At 39.6% G+C, this 22,528-nt stretch overlaps 1 protein-coding gene across 1 annotated transcript in view; it reads left to right on the top strand.

Moving 5' to 3' along the window:
- Positions 1-22,528, top strand: part of SH3BGRL (SH3 domain binding glutamate rich protein like) — a 133,011-nt gene that overhangs the window by 94,110 nt on the left and 16,373 nt on the right. Inside the window, exon 2 of the mRNA XM_033118814.1 lies at positions 11,024-11,209. Coding sequence (XP_032974705.1) covers positions 11,024-11,209 — 186 coding nt within the window. The remainder of the gene's footprint in view (positions 1-11,023; positions 11,210-22,528) is intronic.

Here is a 22,528-nt window from a genome sequence, read left to right as displayed (position 1 = left end):
AATCCATGAGCACGGAATGTCTTTCCATTTCTTTGTGTCTTCTTCAATTTCTTTCAAAAATGTCTTATAGTTTTCAGCATATAGGTCCTTCACATCCTTGGTTAAGTTTATTCCTAGGTATTTTATTCTTTTTGCTGCAATTGCAAAAGGAATTGATTTTTGTATTTCTTTTTCTGGGATGTCATTGTTTGCATATAGGAATGCAATGTATTGTTCTTGTTCATTGATTTTGTAGCCAGCAAATTTACTGTATTTGTTTATCGTTTCTAATAGCTTTTTGGTGGTGTGTTTAAGGTTTTCTGTACAAAGGATCATGTCATCTGCAAAAAGTGACAATTTAACTTCTTCATTCTCAATTTGGATGCCTTTTATTTCTTTCTTTTGCCTGATTGCTCTGGCAAGGACTTCCAACACTATGTTGAATAACAATGGTGATAGGGGACAGCCCTGTCTTTTTCCTGAACATAGAGCAGCGGCTTCGGTTCCCCCCCTTCCTTCCGCCGCCCCCCCCAACTCTGGTTCAGGTCATTGTTTCTTAGTTTAGTTGTGTAAGACACAGTGCCCTGGCCCATGCTGGTATTATGAGCCTTGTGCTCCCCCCCGGCTTAGGCAGTCGGTCGCCAGCCATGGGTTGGCTGCTCACAGCAGCACACAGCAGGTCTCGCCAGCAGCACACGGCAGGTCTCGCCAGCTGCTGGCTGCTCACAGTGGCTGCAGGCCACTCACGCTGGCCACCAGCCACTCACGCTGGCCACCAGCCACTCATGGCAGCACACAGCAGCCCACGGCAGCACACGCCAACCTCTGGCTGCTCATGGCAGCCCAGCTCCAGGGAGAGCTGTTGCTCACAATCTTAGCTGTAGAGGGCACAGCTCTCTGGCCTATGTGAGAATCGAACTGGCGCCCTCCATGTTAAGAGCACGGCGCTCCCACCACCTGAGCCACTAGGCCGCACCTCCCCCCCCCCCCGCCAAGGCTTCAGTTTTTCTCCATTAATTATGATACTACCTGAGGGTTTGCCATATACAGCCTTTATTATGTTAAGGTATTTTCCTTCTATACCCATTTTCTTAAGTGTTTTCATCATAAATGGCTGTTATATCTTGTGAAATGCCCTTCTCCATCTATTAATATAATCATATGATTTTTATCTTTTATTTTTTATGTGGTGTCTCACATTGATTGATTTGCATGTGTTGAACCATCCTTGTGCCCCGTGACGAACCCCCCTTGATCATCTCTCTTCTCCTTCTGTTACTCCTATGATGCATATGTTGTTAATGTTTGGTGTTATCCCAGAGGTCCCTTAAACTATCTTCATTTTTTTAAATTTTTTTCTTTTGTTTTTCTGATTAGGTGTTTTCTGCTACCTTGTCTTCCAAATCTCTGATTCGATCCTCTACTTTATCTAGTCTGCTGTTTGTTGTGTATTGTTTACTTCAGTTATTGTATTCTTTATTTCTCACTCTTTCTTCTGGTTTCTATATCCTTCTTTATGCTTATTCTTTCTTCACTGAAGTTCTCACTCAACTCCTTAAGTATTCCTATAACCAGTGTTTTAAACTGTGTCTCATTTGTTTTGGTTGCCTCCAGTTCATTTAGTTCTTTTCTTTTTTTTTTTTTTTTGAGTCTTCTGTTGTTCTTTTATTTGGGGTATTTTTCTTTGTTTCCTCATTCTCGTTGCCTCACTGTGTTTGCTTCTATGTGTTAGGTAGATCTCCTTTGTCTTTCAGATGTTGCTAGGTGTCCTGTGTTGTCCAGTGGCACAGTCTCTCTGATCTCCTGTGTGTGTGTTCAGGGAATGTTTCTTGTGTGTGTTGTATATATTGTCCTGTTGTTGTGGGATGGGATTTACTCTTAGACTGACTGGCTGTGCACATTGGCCTGCCCAAACATGTATGAGCTAATGTGGGAGCTGAACCCTCAGAGGGACATTCACCCGAGTATGCTCCTATGTGTGTTGAGACTACCCTTTGTGTATGCCACTTGTGGGGCCAATAGGGTAGTGCTCTGGTGTGTTCTGAAGCAGGCCCCTGGTTATGCTGTTTCTTGTACTTCTTGGTAGGGCTTCCGTGTAGGCCATTTTTGCCTTTCCTGTGACTGGCCTGGGGCTACGTGGTAGGAGCTACAAAGCTATATGCAATTGGTTGCTGCCTGTGTTGGAATGGAAGCATGTGTGGGTGGCCTTGCTGTGAACCAAGGTTCCCTGTCACCAGTATCGGGCCTTGGGCAGCTTAGCAAAATGCCCAGGGCACTCCTAGGCATGTTGCTGCATGCCAGCTGCCCCCAAGGCTCAGCGGCTGAAAGAGCCTCCTTAGGTTCACGGGCTGGGCTCTTTGACCCAGTGTAACAGGGCCCCAAATGCTGCCCGAGTTAGTTTGGGGTGGAATCCTAGGGATTCATGGATTATGGCTGGTGATTTTCACAAAGTTAAATGCACCAGTTTTTGCACCAATACTGAGCCTGTGGCCCCTCTGCAAATGCCCGTAGAACACTGTAGCTAGCCATCCTTTCTCTTTGGCCCACAGAACCCTGGTAGCTGCCCCAGAAAGGCTGCAGCATAAACAGGGACTGACTGCCTGCCACTGAAAGCTTCCTTGGCCACCATGTGCTGCCCTCTGCTGTGCAAGTACAAGTCTCCAGCAGTTTGTGGGGCAGGGCCGGCTGCCCAGGGCTCATGCAGAATCTTGTAAAAAAGTTCTTGGGGTTGGGCTGAAATTGGCCACAGGGAACCAGTTTAACAGCAGTTGGATTGCAATATATGTTTCACTTCTGTCGCTTTCAGCCCTTGGCAAAATCTGTCTATCATTTATTTATCTGCTAATATATTTAATAAGACTATGTAGGATGATGATCACCTGCAAGAAGTGAAATGCTCATATTATGGATTAAAAAGGCTTTTCCTGACTAAATGAAATTTCAGTTCTGAATAATCTCATCTATAAGCCCTTTCTTATCTGAAACTTTTCTCTGTCCATACTCTTTTTCCAGAGTCAGAAGGAACTTTAGTCCCTCTGTTACTTACTCAGTTAAACCTTGTTTTTACTTTCAAGTGAACAGTGCATTATATTCTGATCATTTTGCTTTTTGGAAAGGTTTTTGGACTTTTTTTTAAGTGATGAGTACATTGCTAAAAGGGGAGGAATGTAGTAGAAGAGGGTAAGTAGGGTCAAATATATGGTGATGGAAGGAGAACTGACTATGGGTGGTGAACACACGATACAATATACAGATGATGTATTATAGAATTGTATACTTGAAAGCTATATAATTTTAGTAACCAATGTCACTCCAATAAATTTAATAAAGATTAAAAGAGAATGTGTGACATTAAATGTATTTTTATTATTAAATCGTGCTCTGAAAAAACAAAAGCAAAACAAAAATAAATAAAGTGGGACTGGTCTGATGCTTTTGCACTTTCTTGTTTGTTTCTTTGTAAATGTAAAGTACAGAAATTATTAACCTCCACAGGAGCTTTGCCCCCCAAGAACTATTAAGTGGCTGAGCTCTTGACACAGGAGAGGCATGGAATGCACTGTTCTTGGTGCAGTTAATGAGAAACCAGAAGCCTCATGACATTTCATTCAGTTCTGTGAGCATGTTGCCTATGTGCAAAGCAAGACCACAAATTGGTGAGCTTAGGAATTCATTGGGGTCAGTTTAGACTGGTTAATGGGAAAGAGACCATAATAGTAACTAGGAATTCAAATTCACTAAATAGGTCTATTTGGAAGGGAAGATAAGATCTCAACTTTTGTTATCTTTCTAGTCAATGTATAATTTAGAAGGAACTCTTTCATATATGTCAGTCTTATCTCCCCAGCTAAATTGGGAACTCTAGTATGTAGTGCATGTAGCAAAAAAGAAAAGGGCTTTGCAGTTAGATAGATTTAGATTTGTAATTTGGTACAGGCAATTAAAAGCTCTGTCTCCTTGTTCACATTCCTTAACCTATGTGAGCCTCAATTTCCTTTTTGTAAAATGGGGATGTAGCAGCAAGAGGCTACGTATAAGTGGTCACAGAATTTGGGTCTCGAATACGCATTTATCATGTACACTGAGGTGGAGTTGAGGCAGCAAAACACTATTTATTAAGCAAGTCAATAAGTAAGATAGACAGAATAAAGCAAAGTAAGACAAAGAGTAACAGTGAGTTCTCCCCATTCGAAGAGTGTTTCCAAGGCGCTGGGGAACCGAGACAGCGTCTTGGCTTCAAGTGTGTCCAGCGAGCGTCCCTGTTGGAGAGTTGCGATTAGGGCTTCCCCAGGAAATTAATTATACAGGGTTTTTTCCCAATAGATTACCAGTCTGGAAAGAATGCTAGGCCATAACGATTACAATCAGCAAGCATGGGGACAATGAATCACAAGTTTCAGAGTAATTATCTAGGGTAGAAGGCAGGGGACATAATTTTGGCAGTTTCACAATGTACATGAGCTTACTATGGCCACAGGGCAACCTACATGATCCTATTCATGCTTTCCACCGGTGGGTCAGCTATTGTTCAACCAGGAAGGCTGGCGATGCTTTCCCGAGTTTACTCCTGCTGACTGAGGAGTCAATGTCTGGGTGCCACCCAGACAGAGTGTTTCCCTGATGCAACAAATGGAAGGCACAAAGGGGCACCTAACTTACATTAAATTTACTTTACAGGGGATAATCATACTAACCTTATAGAATTGTAGGGTGGGTTTGAAGGGATATATGTATATAGCCTCGCAGAGTTTCATACTCAGCAAGCACTCAACAAGTGTTAGTCTCCCTTTCTCCTTGAAGGTCTTTATCCTGCAAAGCTTGCCCCAGTAGTAACATATAGTAAGGCTTGGAAATTTCCTCTTGGGATTATCTGGGGCAGCCATTTATGCTGCATTTTTCAGGTGATCCTCTGTTAGAGTTTATATAGGAACAACTCTGGGTGCAATTCTAGGATAGACAAAGAAACTTTACTGTCTTCCTTACTTGTGTTTCTCCAGGCAGTCCCTCTGTCCACACCAAACATATGTACTGCCTTCCCTTTCTATGGAGACCAAAGTAGTGACTCAGTAATGGTAGGGTTTCAGGCATCAGAAGGATCAAATTTTAGGGTAGGATGGTACTCCCAGTGCTCCATATTTCACAGCCTTCTGGATCTACACAGAAAGCCATCTCTGAAGGAATGGGAGAGAGACCTTCTGACTCCAGAAAAGAGTATGGACAGAACAGTGACAAATAACAAAAGGCTGGATAGATAGTTATTTAGAACTATTTCATTGAGTCAGTTTTGACTCAGGAAATGGGTATGACTGTACTTTCTTTTTCTTCTTTTTTTTTTTTTTTTTTGGGGAAGTGGAACAAGACTTTATTGGGGAACAGTGTGTACTTCCAGGACTTTTTCCAAGTCAAGTTGTTGTCCTTTTAATCGTAGTTGTGGAGGGCGCAGCTCAGCTCCAGTTGCCGTTGTTAGCTGCAGGGGACACAGCCCACCATCCTTTGCAGGAGTCGAACCGGCAACCTTGGGGTTGAGAGGACACGCTCCAACTAACTGAGCCATCCAGGAGCTCAGCGGCAGCTCAGCTCAAGGTGCCGTGTTCGATCTTAGTTGTAGGGGGCGCAGGCAACCATCCCTTGTGGGAGTCGAGGAGCTGAACTGGCAACCTTGTGGTTGAGAGCCCGGGCTCCAAGCAACTGAGCCATCTAGCATTGGCCCATGTGGGAATCGAACTGGCAGCCTTTGGCGTTAGGAACGCGGAGCTCCAACCTCCTGAGCCACTGGGCCGGCCCATGACTGTACTTTCTTTACTGTGACCACCTTAAGACATAGCTGTTTTTGAGAAACAACCGTTAAATATATAATTTCTCCTCTTTTCACACTAAGCTCTATTTTTGAAATTACCTGGGCTTTAGCATCTCTTTAGATGTGATGTGGTTAGACGTGCAACTAAAAAACCAAGTAACAGTAGATTTTTGTTTTTCTTTTGGCAGCAAACCTTAGATTGTGCTCTTATGCTGCAACATCTTGGGACATCAGTCAGGAGAACTCCAGGGAGCTAGGAGTGTAGGTGGGAGGTCAATAAGAAAATTCTTAATAGACATCTTAACCCAGATTTGTTGCAGACTTGCTGGTGAAGAGCTATGAATTACAAGTTTTACATGGCTGATTGTGATCAAAGCATTTTTGAAAATATTGCAAAACAGACAAGCTGAAAACAAGTGTCTTTGCTGTGATTGTACTGTTAGATTAAGCAATAGGAAGCTAGTGGCTTAAGTACTCATGACAGTATTCATTTCAAAATGCACACAGATCTCTCTGGTTACCAAAGGACTACAATTGGCAATACTACAGTGGTCTAGTGCCAAACAGACTAACTGGGGATTCAGATTTGATTTTCTTTCTAGGTATATTTTGTAACTAGATTAGCAAAAGAATGAAAAGGCAGCTTTAAATGTGATTTGTTCACTCCACCTTTACCCCACAGTTAAATCCTCAGGCACAAGGAGGCAAAGACAAGCTTATTATTTTCCTAACTAATTAGAGTGGCCTTTCTTAGGGCAGCATTTAAAATAAATAGAACCAATTGGAGGGAATCTATATATCTGAATTTCCCTTTGCAGAAGTGTGGGGACAGAGCCCCAAAAAGCAGTTTCCAGGCTCTCGGCCTCACATAGAAAGGTGCTGGCTCAGGTAGTAAATGGCCATCAACTGTGATCAAATGGCCAGCAGCTGTGGCTAGTTGGCCGTCAGCTGTAACCAGTGAGCCATTGGCCACGAATATAACTGCTGTGGTTACGCTAGCAAAAAAAAGAAAAGAAGGGGGAGCTAGCAAGAAGATGGTGGCTGAGTCTGCAAGCGGCACAGTGAGGGTTGATAATTGTGTTGCTCCTGGTTCCTGTGTCTCCAACCCAGCCGCCAGTGAGAGTATAGAGATATGACTCCCCTATCTATGGCTCCGTGGGTGTTCCTTTTTGGCCTCACCATGTCCAGCGTTCTTGTGTGGGGAGCGGGACCAGAGACCCCGCCGGACACCCCACGTGACACTTGGCGAAGTTGGCAGGATCCCCTGCACTACAAGAAGTTAACTAGGTAACAAAGTATAACCCATTAAAAATGATAAAATACACATCCATACAATTGTTTATTCACTTATAGGCTTTATGTGTAAGAATTTAGTCATAGAAATTGTGAGCATCCATTTAGGAAGTTTCCAAATTTATCTTGTAATACTATATTTTCATTGTTCTGGTCCAATATACTATAACATTTGTGGTCTTAGTTTTCAGAGATGGCCAGTTATATTAAATGTTACATCATCCTTTCACTAAAACTATAGATTGCATGCAGTATAGATGAATGTAACATATAGCATTTGAACTATCATTATTAAGGCTAGTCTAAGTGGCATCAAAAATAGAAGTGCTTGTTCTCTCTTCTAAGTGTTTTGCACTCACTGGCTTTGTCATTCACTTGGCCCCTCTCACCTAACCACTTTGTATGGATAGCCATCCATAAGACATGGATAGCCATGTCTTAGCTTCATATTTAAATGCCATGTTGTAATTGAACTTTTTAATATATCTATGTCTAATCCCTCCCACTAGATTTTAATCTTGTATAGGAATTTCTGCTATTTTTCTTGAGACATTTTAGAGAACCTAATAAGATTCTTACATATGTAAGAGGCACACAAGAAATATTGGTAAAATGGCTACTAAATACAATTTCATGCAGTCATTTTAGATTTTAGTGCATCATAGTTAGAACCTTTGTAAGTGTTTAGTAAAGTATCAGCTGAAACAATGTGACAGAGGTTGATTATAAAACAAGACAAAAACCCCACCTTGATTAAATGTTCTATGATAGGTTGACACTTTCATGAAAAAGAATCTTGTTTTCCCATCTGAAGCATGATTATTACAGTTTTGTTCTTCCTTTGGAATTTAAACATTAACTCTGGCCCTGTCTAAAGCAGAACCCTTGTCAGTTTCCTTCCTTTAAAAGAAACTTTACCCTTGGCATGGCAGGCAAGGAGCTTACTGAGGCTAGCTGGAGAGCAGCTGCTTCCTCCAGGCAACAGTTGCTCAGTAGCCCGGCTCTATGTCTTCAGAGGGAAGGGTACCTTGATTCTCAAACCCTGACATGTAGGTGTAAATAACGGTATTCTTTGTGTAGAGGTCAGGGGGTGTGGTTTGCTCTTTGAAAAAAAGATTGATTTAAATTGCAGCAGAGTGCCACTGTCCACTTGGAAGTGCTTTGGTGTGATGAAAGGCTATCAATAACCTTTTTATTTTATTTTATTAGTTTCAGGTGTACAAAACAATGTAATAGACATTTATCGTTTATACCCTTCACAAAGTGATAACCCCCTCCCCCAATCTACTACCCCTCTGACATCACATACTTTTAACTCTAAAATATCTTTTCCTGTAGGAACTTTAAATTTTATTCTTTAGTGAATCCTTATGACACACATTCTTAGGTGTTCTTGCAGTGTATGGTTCTTGCAGTCACATCTTTTTACTGTGTACCTTTGTTGTTTGTGTTTTTTTTTTCCATTGGGGAATATTGGGGAACAGTGTGTCCAAGGCAAGTTGCTATCCTTCAGTCTAGTTGTGGAGAGCACAGCTCAGCTCCAAATCCATTTGCCATTTTCAATCTTAGTTGCAGGGGGCACAGCCCACCATCCCATGTGGGCATTGAACCGGCATCCTTGTTGTTAAGAGCTCACACTCTAACCAACTGAGCCATCTGGCTACCCCTCCGGCAGCTCAGTGGCAGCTTGTTGTCTTCAATCTATTTGTGGAGGGCGCAGCACACTGGCCATGTGGGAATCAAATAGGCAACTGTGTTAAGAGCTCGCACTCTAACCAACTGAGTCGTCTGGCCATCCTGTACCTTTGTTTAAGTCCCATTGGGGAAATAGGAAATTAGCGTCACCTGAAACCCCTTTGTCAGGATGTGTTGTCATGGACATGTGCCTGTAGGCATATAAGAAAGGCAATAACTCTTTAGATATAAAATATCCCTTGATGGAAATAAACTCAATATGTGAAATATTGGACTTACAGATACGATCAAGTTAGGAAACAATTTTTTTTTACATTCCCTGAAGATTCAAAGCTGAGCAAATGTTCATGTTTGACAGACCAGAACCTATGAATAAAGTGTTATTATGGCCCATTCTGTTCAGCCTTATGGAGATGTAGAACACTCTAGGAGGCATGTGTACTTATTGTCAGGTAGTTCTGGAGCATGGGAGAAATACTTGTGGTCCAGAGCTGATGGCTGGAGGGTAGAGATACTAGTGAAGGTATAGTGTAATGTCCAGGAATACCAGACCTGGCCACCATCTTAAATCAGCACAGTGAACAGTGTTCTCAACATAGTAAACATTTGATAAGGGGAAAGGCCTCACAATGTTATTTATTTTAAAGGTCTGCTGCCTTTTGTCTCTCACACAAAAATGTCAGGTGGCATTCACCCAGGGCTGTGTATAATTCCTATCATGTTAGCTAAATGTTAATCTTCATTCATTCAAACAGTATCTGTTGGAATGCCAAGTGCCTGAAAGTACCATATTTATGGGACATCCTTATATTTACTTAAATTTGTAAATATGCAAATGATTGACAAATTGCTCAACACACTTCAAGTGTATAGTCCATTAGACATTCACTCCTGATTATTTGACTTCTGCATTGATTTTTCTCAAAATTAAAAAGGGGGTATATGTTGTATTTAGACTGAAACTTTGATTTTATAAGCTAATAAGGAAATAGGATTCCTGTTAGAAAAAATTATCTTGTTGCAAATTTTGCTGGATTGTAACTGATCTTTAAAGAAAGGCTAAACTAAATAGGGCTAAACTAAATATATTCTGAACTAAATAGCCTATAGAATTTTAGTTCCTATTGGGAGAAATTGAGAATTATTTTCTTGGGGTTGTGTGATGAGAGAGAAAATTACTTACACACAATGACAAACAAGTTTAAAGGACAAAGATAAAACCTCTGTGTATGCATGCATGTGTGGGAGTATGCAAATCCTTGGGGGCCTTGACTGTATGGAAGTTTATTATTTTGCGTTTTTATTTCCATTGGGAAGACTACTTCATTTGATTTTATATTTATGATGATTCCTCTCTATGTGCCTTTTTAGTGTGACTCCATGAAGAAACTTTTATTGATTATGCTCTACAACTTAGAAATGTTAAATAAGAGTTTTAAATTTGGATAAATTACCATCGATGTGTGAATTAAGGTTTTAAAAGAAATTGATATTAGAGGAGAAACCTAACTAAAAAGTGTTAATTTGTTACTTTAAAGCTCTTTTCTAGGTATGAGTAGGCAACAAAATAAGTGTATTATCTTTACCTGTTAATCTAGTTGAAGTAGCACAGACACACATGAATGATACCTTTACAGCATATGTTAAGACTAATCAGTGGTACAAGTATATTCCAGACTTACTATATAGGCAGACTTAGCTCTTATATCTTCTTATTCAGTTTATATTCTAAACAATGAACATTGAGACATAGAGTGACTCTGAGGCTTGTAACATTCTCAAGGAAAGATTTGTTTCTGTTCATTACATGACGCTTGTTGAGACAGGTAGTAGACTCGGGTGGTTTGGAAAGACTTTCAGCACAAGGACTGAAGCTAAGAGAGACTTCTAAATAATCAGAAAAATCACAGCTTCCTACAACTCACACTTTTGAATTAACTGTATTTTAAGTTCTTGATATGCATCAGCCAGCCTCACCTTTGCATCACTAGATGTGGGGATTTTCAGTGAAAAAAAAAAGAAAAAGTCAGGTTAGTAAAAGGATCTGGGGCTGAAAGCTCTTCCATCCACTTGTGAGACATTGTTAACAACCAAATAACAAAGAGGGAAAACCACGTATCGTCTCTGACACCACAAATCTTGATCCATGTCTTACTTCATTCTTGCTAGTTCACAAACACTGACTTTGTTGAATTTGAAAAATAAAAACTACAAAAGCTGTTTGATCAACAGTAGAGTTTCTTGTCCTTTGGGTCCTAGATTAAGAAGAAACAGCAAGATGTACTTGGTTTCTTAGAAGCTAACAAAATAGGATTTGAAGAAAAAGATATTGCCGCCAATGAAGAGAATCGGAAGTGGATGAGAGAAAATGTACCTGAAAACAGTCGACCAGCCACAGGGTACCCGCTGCCACCTCAGATTTTCAATGAAAGCCAGTACCGTGGAGTGAGTAACCAATTTAAATTCTTGTTTCTTTTTTTTCCCCAAAGGGATTGCCTTAAATCCATCCTATCCCTTTCAGTCCCTTGCCCAGATCTGCATATAGTCATTTCTCCAGTTCATCCTCTGCATTCTGCATTCGTCCTAGGCAACTGAGGTATTTTGCCTTCTACTAGGAAGCAAATGGATGAGTCATCCACCAAAAAAATTACTTGTAAATGTATAAATACAGACCTTGGACATATAGATAGCAGTACATTTCTTCATCTTCTTTCCAACCAGAACAATTGTATTGTCTTTGGTATGTTCATTAAGAAGCCTATGAAAAGAGGTCAGCTGCTTTACTTATTTAGATTAAAATTAGTTTAAAAAGAGAAATATCTTATTTTCCACTTGAAGCTAGTAATATTTTTTATTTTGGTACCATTAACAAATTTTCTTAAAATTTTAAGTTAGCTCATTGAACATAGATAAGGGACAAGGGAAAAAAAAATGCTCTTTGACTGATGCTTTCAAGTATGCCATCTTGCTCAGTCTTCGTTTAAACCATGGAGTGGTTTCCTTCATTCTTCATTCACTGTATATTTAAGTACCATTTGTAGTTTATGGCCATTCTAGGCACCATGGCAAGTTCAAGTATAAATAAAACACAGCCTCTTCTCTTAAAGATCTGCTTGTGAGTGGGGTGTGGGAAGAATCATACATACCTGTAGCAATCAGAGAGTGGTTATGAAGCCTCATCCATGTGATGTCATGGTACAGAAAGCATATGTAAGGGCTGTAAGAATTTCCATTAAAGAATTGTTTGTATTTCTCTGTCATCAGAATTAGCAAGACTGAGGAACAAATGTTTTTAGAGCCAGCAATCCAAATCTTTTAGCTCATAGGTTTATATGGGAGTGAGAAGGACACTTATTGGTGGAGATCCTTTCACATACCAATTCAAAGCATCTAAGGAGGGGTATAACAAATTTGAAAAGTTCATTGGCACAAAATATTTTTTCTGTGAATTGAATTTGTCAGTTCTGAGGTGGGACCTGAAGATTTCATCTGTTACTGCAAACAGCGCCCATGTGTAAAGATATACTCTACAGATAAGGAAAAGGCAATTATGCTATTTATTTAGATCGTAAAACCTCAGTGCCTCTATGTCATGCTGGGCAGCCTGCGGGGTCTCTGCTCCCAGTCCCCACATAAGGACACAGGATATGGTGAGGCCAAAAAGGAACTCCCATGGAGCCATAGGTAGGGGAGTCATACCATTATAGTCTCACTGGAGGCTGGATTCACACGACGTGCAACCTGCTGTCCGCTTTTATGCCAACCGACCGACTCTATGACTTCCCTCCACTCCCCAATGTAGCCGCGGCAGTTATATTAGTGGCCAATGGCTCAATGGTTACAGCTGACGGCCAACTAGCCACAGCTGACGGCCATCTTCTACCCGAGCCAGCACCCCTCCACGTGAGGCCGAGAGCCTGGAAACTGCTCTCTGGGGCTCTGTCCCCACACTCTATGTTTGAACTTTATGCAAATTAGTGAATCTCAGGGGTTGGAGGAGGCCTCAGAGTTCATATAGTCCAATCTAAACCAGCATATATTGTCTTAGCTTCTCCTTTTTAAAGCAGACATTTCAATTTGTTTGACTTTTGAAAACAAACACATTTCGGATTATATGGGTAACATTTAAGAAGACACATTTGCCTGGTTTGTTTCTCCCTCAGAAACCACACTGCAAGTGAATGGGGTATAATGTGGAAATTAGGGAAGTATCACTGAGAAATGGGAATATGGAAAAGAGGGAACAGGAGGTGAGACTCAAACAAACAAGTAAATATTTCATAGTGGAAAAGGAATCCAGCTTCTAGTGAGTGCTTGCTGTGCTCTAGGCATTGACTTGGGAGTTTAATAACAACAAGAATTAAGGGGTTTTTTTTAAGAAGAAATTAGGTGATGTCATAGAAATGGTGGCCTGAGGTGAGCCTCTTGAAATCTCCCCTGGAATTTACAATAAATTGAACAACTATAATTCCACAGAGGGCTCCTTGTGCAGCAGACAGGCAAGACTAAGAGAGGTGGAACTAAAATCATCTACAGGTGGGCAAATTGAGTGAGCAGCAGAGGAGGGAAGCAAGAAATGCGGAGACGAGGGCCACAGGGCAGCAGGACGCATACTGGAGCTTGGAGATCTAAGCTCCCTGCATTCCGGAGCTACTGCAGCCACATGAGAGAGAAGAATTCACACTGCTAGTGCTCCACTATGGTCCACAGTCCCTTCTGAGGATCAGCAAATAACACGGCTGAACCCAATGTTTACAGCAGAGACATTGGAGCAAAGACTGAGGGAAGAAAGTTGAAAATGGTGGATTAAGCCCTCACTGCCGAATAGAGGATGGAAGGCTTAGACACGGAGCCTAGCCTACCCTTACCTACCCTCCCAGAGCTCGCCCCAATTCTACCTTCCCAGTGCTACAAGTGGAATGGTAGCTTTATCATATCAAAAGAACAAAAAAATACAGACGTCATCAAAATGGCTGCGTGAGGTGAGCCTCTGTAAATCTCCCCTGGAATTTACAACTAATCGAACAAGTATAACTCCACAAACGACTCTCTGCACAGCAGACAGGCAAGACAAAGAGGCCCACTACTGAATTCACCTAAAGGTGGGCGAATTGCGTGAGCGGGGGAGGAGGGAAGGGAGAAGTTTGGAGACGGAGCCATGCAGGTGCGGGATGCAGACCTAGCTCAGTGCTCTGAGCTCTCTGCATCCCAGAACTACCGCAGCTGCAGAAGAGAGAAGAAATCGGACTGCTAGGGCTCCGTTGATGGCCCACAGGACTGAGAGGACAGCATATAACACGGCTGAACCCAATGCTCACGGCAGAGACCTCGGAGAAAAGACTGAGGGAAGAAGGCTGAAAATGGTGATTTAAGCCCTCACTGCTGAGCAGAGAACAGAAGCCTTAGGCACTGAGACTAGCCGCCCCCTCCCTACCCTCCCAGAGCTCGCCCCACCCCCACATACCTGGTGCTAGAAGCAGAAGAGTAGCAGTGTCAGATCAAAAGAACAGAATATTTGCTGTTCTGAGAACTGTGGACCACAGACACAGATTCGCAGCCCAACTAGTTCCGGCAAAGGGGAGAGAGCTGTGGAAGCAGGACCGGCTGTGGTGGTGGTCGATGCCATTGCTCTGGGCCACCTCTCACAACTCACCCTGCCCCTAGCCCGACATATCTGGGCGGATTCCTGCAGGAGTAAACAGAACTGCTGAAACATATGGGCTCTGAATCTGGAGCAGGAAGCGCTTTGGAACTTCAAAAGCTCTCCTCATACCCACACGGACACTGCGCCCTGTGACCCAGGCAAACTATTAACAAAGGAGAAGCCCGTCTCCCAGGGAATCCCACCATTGTGTGAGAAGTTGGAATAGTGCAGAGAAAACATAGCACTACTGTGTGAGAGAGAATAAAAGGCTGCAGTTGGAGACAAAATAAAACATTCTACCAACACCTACTGGAAAACAAAAGAAAGACCTCTTCCTATCAACCTGATGCAGAAGCCACTCCTGTAGAAGTCTAGGAAGAGAAATAATAAATCAGTAATTGCCATGAATAACCAAGGAAACAAGAGAGCTCATAAAGAAAATGAAAAGTCTCCACAAAATGAACTTAAAGACATGGAAATATGTGACTTAAATGACAGAGAATTGAAGATTGCATTTCTTAAAAAAACTCAATGAGATGCAAAAGAATACAGACGGTCTGCTTAATGAACTCAGAAACACAATCAAAGAACAAAATTAACATTTTACCAAAGAGATTGAAATTTTTTTAAAAAAGAACCAAATAGAATTTCTGGAGATTAGGAGCCCAATAAAAGAATCGAAGAATGAAATAGCCAGCTTACATAATAGAGCTGACCAGATGGAGGAAAGAATCAGTGACATCAAAGATATAAATCTGGAAATGACACAGATGGAAAAAGAGAGAGACTTGAGACTGAAAAGAAATGAAAGAACTCTACAAGAACTTTCTGACGCCATATGAAAGAGCCATATCAAAGAATAATGGGCGTACCAGAAGGAGAAGATTGGAGAAGGGAACAGAAAGTATATCCAAACAAATAGTCAATGAGAACTTCCCATATATGTGGAAACAACTGGATCCTTGAATCCAAATAGCAAGCAGAACACCTAATTACCTCAATCCCAACAGGCCTTCTCCAAGGCACATTGTATTGAAGCTGTCTCAAATCAACAACAAAGAAAGAATCCTCAAGGCAGCCAGGGAAAAGAAGACGGTAACCTACAAAGGAAAGCCCATTAGATTATCATCAGATTTTTCAGCAGAAACTCTACAAGCCAGGACAGAGTGGAACCAAATATTCAAATTACTGAAAGAGAGAAATTATGAGCCAAGAATAATATATCCAGCAAAGATATCGTTTAGATATGAAGGAGGAATAAAGACCTTTCCAGACATACAGAAGCTGAGGGAATGTTCTATCACACGACATGTGCTACAAGAATTACAGAAGAAGGCTATTCAACCAGCATAAATAGGGATAATTTGTGACAACCAAAATATAAAAAGGGAGAGAATAAAGGCCTGAACCGGCATAAGGGAATGGAGAAAGTAAGCATGCTGAAGAAAATGGAATACTCTAAATATGAAACTTTCTTTTACATAAACTTAATGGTAACCACTCAAAAAAAGAAAATCCAGAACTAAAATAACATAATAAAAGAAGAAACAGAGGGAAAAATCATAGAATGCCACGACACTGAGCTAATAGATAGCAATCAAAAGGGAAAGAAACAATGGAGACACTGTCTACCAGAAAACAAAAGACAGAATGATAGGAATTCTTCATATATCAACAATCACCCTAAATGTAAATGGACTGAACTCACCAATTAAAAGGAACAGAGTAGCAGATTGGATCAAAACACTAACCCAAATATATTCTGCCTCCAAGAGACACATCTAAGCTACAAGGACAAATATAGACTCAAAGTGAAAGGGTGGAAATGGACACACCATACAAATGGTATGCAGAGAAAAGCAGGTGTAACCCTACTGATATCAGATGAAACAGACTTCAGGATAAAAAAGGTACAAGAGACAAAGATGGACATTTTATAATGATAAAGGGGTCTATAGAACAAGAAGACATAACAGCCATCAATATTTATGCCCCCAAACAGGGAGCACCAAAATATACTAAGCAACTACTAACAGAACTAAAGGGAAAAATTGACCAAAACACAGTTATAGTAGGGGACCTAAATACATCATTGACAGCTACGGATAGATTGTCCAAACAGAAAATAAATAAATAAATATCAGCCCTAAATGACACATTAGATGAAATGGACATAATTGATATTTATAGAGCACTTCATCCTAAAACATCAGACTATAATTCTTTTCTAGTGTACATGGAACATTCTCAAGGATAGACTATATATTGGGACAAAAATGAACCTCAGTAAATTTAAGAAGATTGAAATCATCCGAAGCATATTCTCTGATCACAAGGCTTTGAAATTGTATATCAACTGCAAAAAGAAAGCAGAAAAAACCACAAATATGTGGAGATTAAACAACATACTTTTTAGAAAAACTGGGTGGAAAAAGAAATAAGGTGGAAAATCACAATATATGTAAAACAAATGAGAATGAAAGTGCATCCTACCAAAATTTTGGGGATGCAGCAAAAACAGTTTTAAGAAGGAAATTTATGTCATTGCAGGCCTATCTCTAGAAACAAGAAAAAATCCCATATAAATAACTTCACGTTATTCCTTAAAGAACTAGAAAAAGAACAAATAAAACCCAAAGTCAGTAAAAGGAAGGAAATAATAAAAAAATCAGAGCAGAACTAAATGAATCAGAAATAGAGAACAAAAAGACAATTAAAAAAATTAATGCAACAAAGAGAGGCTTTTTGAAAAGATTAATAAAATTGACAAACCCTTGGGTAGACTCACTAAGATAAAAAGAGAAAAGACACAAATAAACAAATTCAGAAATGAAAGAGGGGTAGTTTTCACAGATGTTTACAGAAATACAAAGGACCATCCAAGAATCCTATGAAGGACTATATGCCATCAAATTCAACAACCTAGATGAAATGGAAAAGTTCTTAGAAACAAATAGCCTTCCTAGGCTGAATCAAGAAGAATTGAAAAATCTAAATAGACCGATCACCAGTAAGGAAATTGAATCAGTCATCTCATACCTTCCCAAAAGCAAAAGTCCAGGACCAGATGGCTTCACTAGTAAATTCTACCAAACATTCAGAGGATCTAATTCCTGTCCTACTCAAACTCTTCCAAAAAACTGAAGAAGAGAAAATACTCCCTAACTCATTTTATGAGACCAACATTAATTACACTGTTACCAAAACTTCATAAGGATAACACAAAGAAAGAAAATTACAGACAAATGTCTGTGATGAATACAGATGCAAAAAATCCTCAATAAAATTCTAGCAAATCGAATGCAACAATGAATTGAAAAATTATATATCACATTTAAGTGGAGTTCATCCCGGGGGCACAAGGATGGTTCAAAATATGCAAATCGATCAATGTGATACACCACATAAACAAAATACAGGACAAAAATCATATGATTATGTCAATAGATGCAGGATAAGCGTTTGACAATATACAACATTCATTTCTGATTAAAACACTTAATAAAACAGTTATAGAAGGAAAGTACCTTAACATAATAAAGGCCATATATGACAAACCCTCAGCTAATATCTTAATTAACGGTGAAAAACTGAAGCTCTTTGTTCTACGTTCAGGAACATGACAGGGCTGTCCCCTATCACTTCTGCTTTTTAATATAGTATTGAAAGTCCTAGCTAGAGCAATCAGGCAAGAGAAAGAAATAAAAGGCTTCCAAATTGGGAATGAAGAAGTTAAATTGTCAGTTTTTGCAGATGACATGATGCTATATATAGAAAACCCTCAAGACTCCACAAAAAAGCTATTAGAAACAATCAACGAATACAGTAAAGTTGCCAGCTACAAAATCAATGTACGAAAGTCCATTGCATTCCTATAAACTAACAATGAAATCTCAGAAAAAGAAATAAAGGAAACAATTCCTTTTGCAATTGCAAGAAAAAGAATAAAATACCTAGGAATAAAGTTAATCAAGGATGTCAAAGACCTATATGCTGAAAACTATAACACCTTATTAAAAGAAATTAAAGAGTACACAAAGAAATGGAAAGACATTCCCTGTTCATGAATTGAAAGAATCAACATAGTTAAAATGGCCATATTACCCAGAGCAATATGCCTAATTAATGCAACCCCCATCAAAATCCCAATGCATTTTTTAAAGAAATAGAACAAAAAGATCATGAGATTTTTATGGAACCACAAAAGACCCCAGATAGCCAAAGCAATCCTAAGGAAAAAGAACAGTGCTGGAGGTATCATAATCTCTGACTTCAGATTGTACTACAGAGCAATAATAATTGAAACAGTGAGGTATCGGCAGAAAAACAGACATACACACCAATGGAATAGAATTGAGAACCCAGAAATAAAATCACATAACTATGGACAGATAATTTTCTACAAAGGAGCCAAAAACATACAATGGAGAAAAGACAGCCTCTTCAATAAATGGTGCTGGGCGGATTGGAAAGCCATGTGCAAAAGAGTGAACCTAGACTGTTATCTGTCACCCTATATCAAAATTAATTCAAAATGAATTCAGGATCCAAACATAAGACCTGAAACAATAAAGTGCATAGAAGAAAACATAGGCATTTAACTTATTTTGGGTTCAAAGAGCATTTTATGAATTTGACTGAAAAGGCAAGGGAAGTAAAAGCTAATATAAGTGAATGGGACTATATCAAACTAACAAGTTTCTACACAGCAAAAGAAACCATCGACAAAATAAAGAGGCAGCCAACCCAATAGGAGAAGATTTTTGCAAACAATACTTCCGATAGAGGGCTAATATCCAAAATATATAAGGAACTCATACAACTCAACAACAACAACAAAAACAACAATGCAATTGAAAAATGGGCTGAGGACCTGAATAGACATTTCTCCAAAGAAGACATACATATGGCCAATAGACATATGAAAAAATGTGCAACATCACTAATCATCAGATAAATGTAAATAAATCCGCAATGAGATATCATCTCACACCAGATAGAATGGCTCTTATCAACAATACAAACAGTAACAAGTGTTTGAGAGGCTGTGGAAAAAAGGGAACACTCATTCACTGTGGTTGGAAATGCAGATTGGTGCAGCCACTATGGAAGGCAGTGTGGAGGTTCCTCAAAAAATTAAGAATAGAATTACCACATGACCCAGCTATTCCTCTCCAGGGTATCTATCCCTAGGATCTGAAAACATTTATCCATAAAGACATATGTGCTCCAGTGTTCATTGCAGCTTTATTTAATGTGGCCAACATATGGAAACAACCAAAGTGTCCTTCGACAGATGAATGGATAAAGAAGTGCGGTATATATACACAATGGAATACTATTCTGCAGTAAGAAAAGTACCATTTGTGACAACATGGATGGATCTTGATATTATAATGCCAAGCGAAATAAGTCAGACAGAAAAAGTAGAGAACCATATGATTTTACTGACATGTGGTACATAAAACCGAAAACAACAAAAGTGCAAGACAAACAAATGAAGATACAAAAACGCAGACACAGATGAGTTACCAGACGGTAAGAGGGGAGGGGGTGGGAGATGAGGGTAAAGGGGATCAAATATATGGTGATGGAAAGAGAACTGACTCTTGGTATTGAACACACAATATGATATATAGATGATGTATTACAGAATTGTACACCTATAATCTATGTAAGTTTACTAACAATTGTCACCCCAATGAACTTTAATTAAAAAAAAGGAAAAAATGAAATAAGATTATTCCCTGTATTTTTAGAAGAGTATGTAGCCACCGTTCATATGAAACATATTACATGTGAGGTATTGTGCTACTTGTTTTATGTGTATTATATCCGTCAGTTCTCATACTAATCCCATGAGGTAGATATGGTTAATCTTATTTTATTGATAAAATAATTGAGGCCTAGAAAAGTTTAACTGATTTCCTAAATCACACAATTAGTAAGTGATGCAGCTAGAATTTAAACCTAGGTCTGTCTCACTGTGAAGCTCTTATTCTTTGTATTAAACCACTGCATTGTTCATTTTCCTGTTATTCAAAGATTCCATATTTATTCATTTCTTCTCCATTCTGTATTATGGGGACCTGACCTCAGCAAATTACATTTCCTAGTCTCCATTGCCAACTGGCTGCCTTTTAGATTTGGCCCATAATAGCAGGTACTGGTTGGAAGAATGGAAGACAGGAGAGGAAAAGCCGAAGTATTCCCCTCCTTTCTGTTTCTGGAAGGTCTATACAGTGGCTGAATCTCCTTTATGGTACCAGCTCTAACAGGTACCGCAGCTTCTAGGTTCTGTAATACTACCTTCTCCACTTTTCCTTCTGCCCTAGATGGTGTAGCAACTTCCTGCTGTTGCTAATCTCTGGGTTGCCTCACCATCACCTGTTTGCCTTTAGCTCTTTAATCTTTTGTAACTAGTTCTTCATATTAAATTCCCTTGTTTAAACTACTTCAAGGCTTCTCAACCTTGGCACTACTGACATCTTGGGTTGGGCGATGCTGTTTTGTTGGGGGACTGCCCTGCACATTGTAGGATGTTTAGCAGCATCCTTGGCTTCTATCCTTGAGTAGCAGCACTGGTAGCACCCTCCTAGTTGTGAAAAACCAAATATTTCTCTAGACTTTGCCAGATTCCCCTAGGGCCTAGGGGAACAATTACCTCTTGTTGCCAAACACAGAACTATGGCTTAGGTTCCTATTTCCAGACTGGAATGTGACTGAAACATCTCCCCTAACTGCATAGGCAAGGCTCTGATATACAGAAGATACAAAATTTATAAGAACAATTTTTGTTCTCAAAGAGCTTATGCTATATATATGAATAGCTAAAACACAGTTCCATGAAATGATAAATAATATGATACCAATATATGATAGAATACATTCTGGATTAATGTTATAATCATAGAGGTGTAAATAAAGTATCTGTTTTTCCTCAAGCAAATTTCTATAGAAGAAGCAGACTATACCATAGTCTGTTTTGTTTACTCTTGTATTCTTAGTACCAAGAACAGTAATTGGAATGTAGTAGATGCTCAGTTCATATTTGTAAATAAATTAATCTGGCTTAATTGAGAAACGAATGTTCTTTTCTCTCAGAGTTACAAATCTGTTTGTGCTTGTAAGTACAAGGCCAATAAATGATAATATACTTTGATCCCAAAATACTTACAGAGACAGCTAGATGCCCCTGTGCAGCATTTTATGATCAGATTTCGATAAAGCTGAAGACGTGGTTTCCTTCACATGAATTTAAAGACTGACATGCATTGTTTTTGTTGCTTTGATGATAGTAAGAAATACCTCTTGTATGACTGTTGGATTCTTTTACCTAGCTTTTTGAGGTTACTTCCAACTAGCTGAATTGTAGATATGATCTGTATTAGTTATTTACCTTGAGTAGTTTATAGGTCGTATGTCTCATTATGGAATTGGTATCAAGATCCAGTTAGTTCCACTTTTGAACAGTGAGCTCAGAGAGTTTGGGAGACTGCTCATATATGTCTGTTTTTTCAGGTTTGCTCCTTTGTTAACATTTGGAGTACACTTAAAGATACTTTGACTGAATCCTTGTGGAGATCCCAGTGGCTCTAAAGAATTCTGACTGTTAAAATATCCCTAAATAAGAGAAATTCTGATGTTTCTTGGGGTGGGCCTCAAATTTAGGGTCACCAATGGCTTGAGAGGCTCTAAACTTGATACCTTCACATCCTACAAGTGCTAGGAATTGTACATGCTAGAAAAGAACCCTGTAATTGGAGATCTGTTGGTGAGACAATCTCTAGAGAAGCCAGCCAAGTATGAGTGCTTTTTACATCTAATTAAGTCAGGCAGAATGCCAAGCTTATCTACATCTGCTTTAAATCAAATTAAGGTCAGGTATAGACAATTGCTGTGTTTTCAAAGTAGGTTGTCTATTGATTATATGTCATAGTCAAATTTAGGCAATGTGGTTGTTACTTTTGGAGCATTCTTGGTGGCTTAGGGGATGACAGTGGAAAGAAAGCCTAACCAAATTCCATTATGTGTGGCTTTCTTGGATCCCCAGATTGAAACTGTTTAGTGGCTTGTTTGCTCCTTTGCTCATATCTCATGAAAATCTCATTCTCTTCCTT

Source organism: Rhinolophus ferrumequinum, chromosome X (assembly GCF_004115265.2).
Source record: "Rhinolophus ferrumequinum isolate MPI-CBG mRhiFer1 chromosome X, mRhiFer1_v1.p, whole genome shotgun sequence".
Taxonomy (NCBI): domain Eukaryota; kingdom Metazoa; phylum Chordata; class Mammalia; order Chiroptera; family Rhinolophidae; genus Rhinolophus; species Rhinolophus ferrumequinum.
Note: the sequence above shows the minus strand (reverse complement) of the source record. Positions and strands in the feature narration are given on the sequence as shown.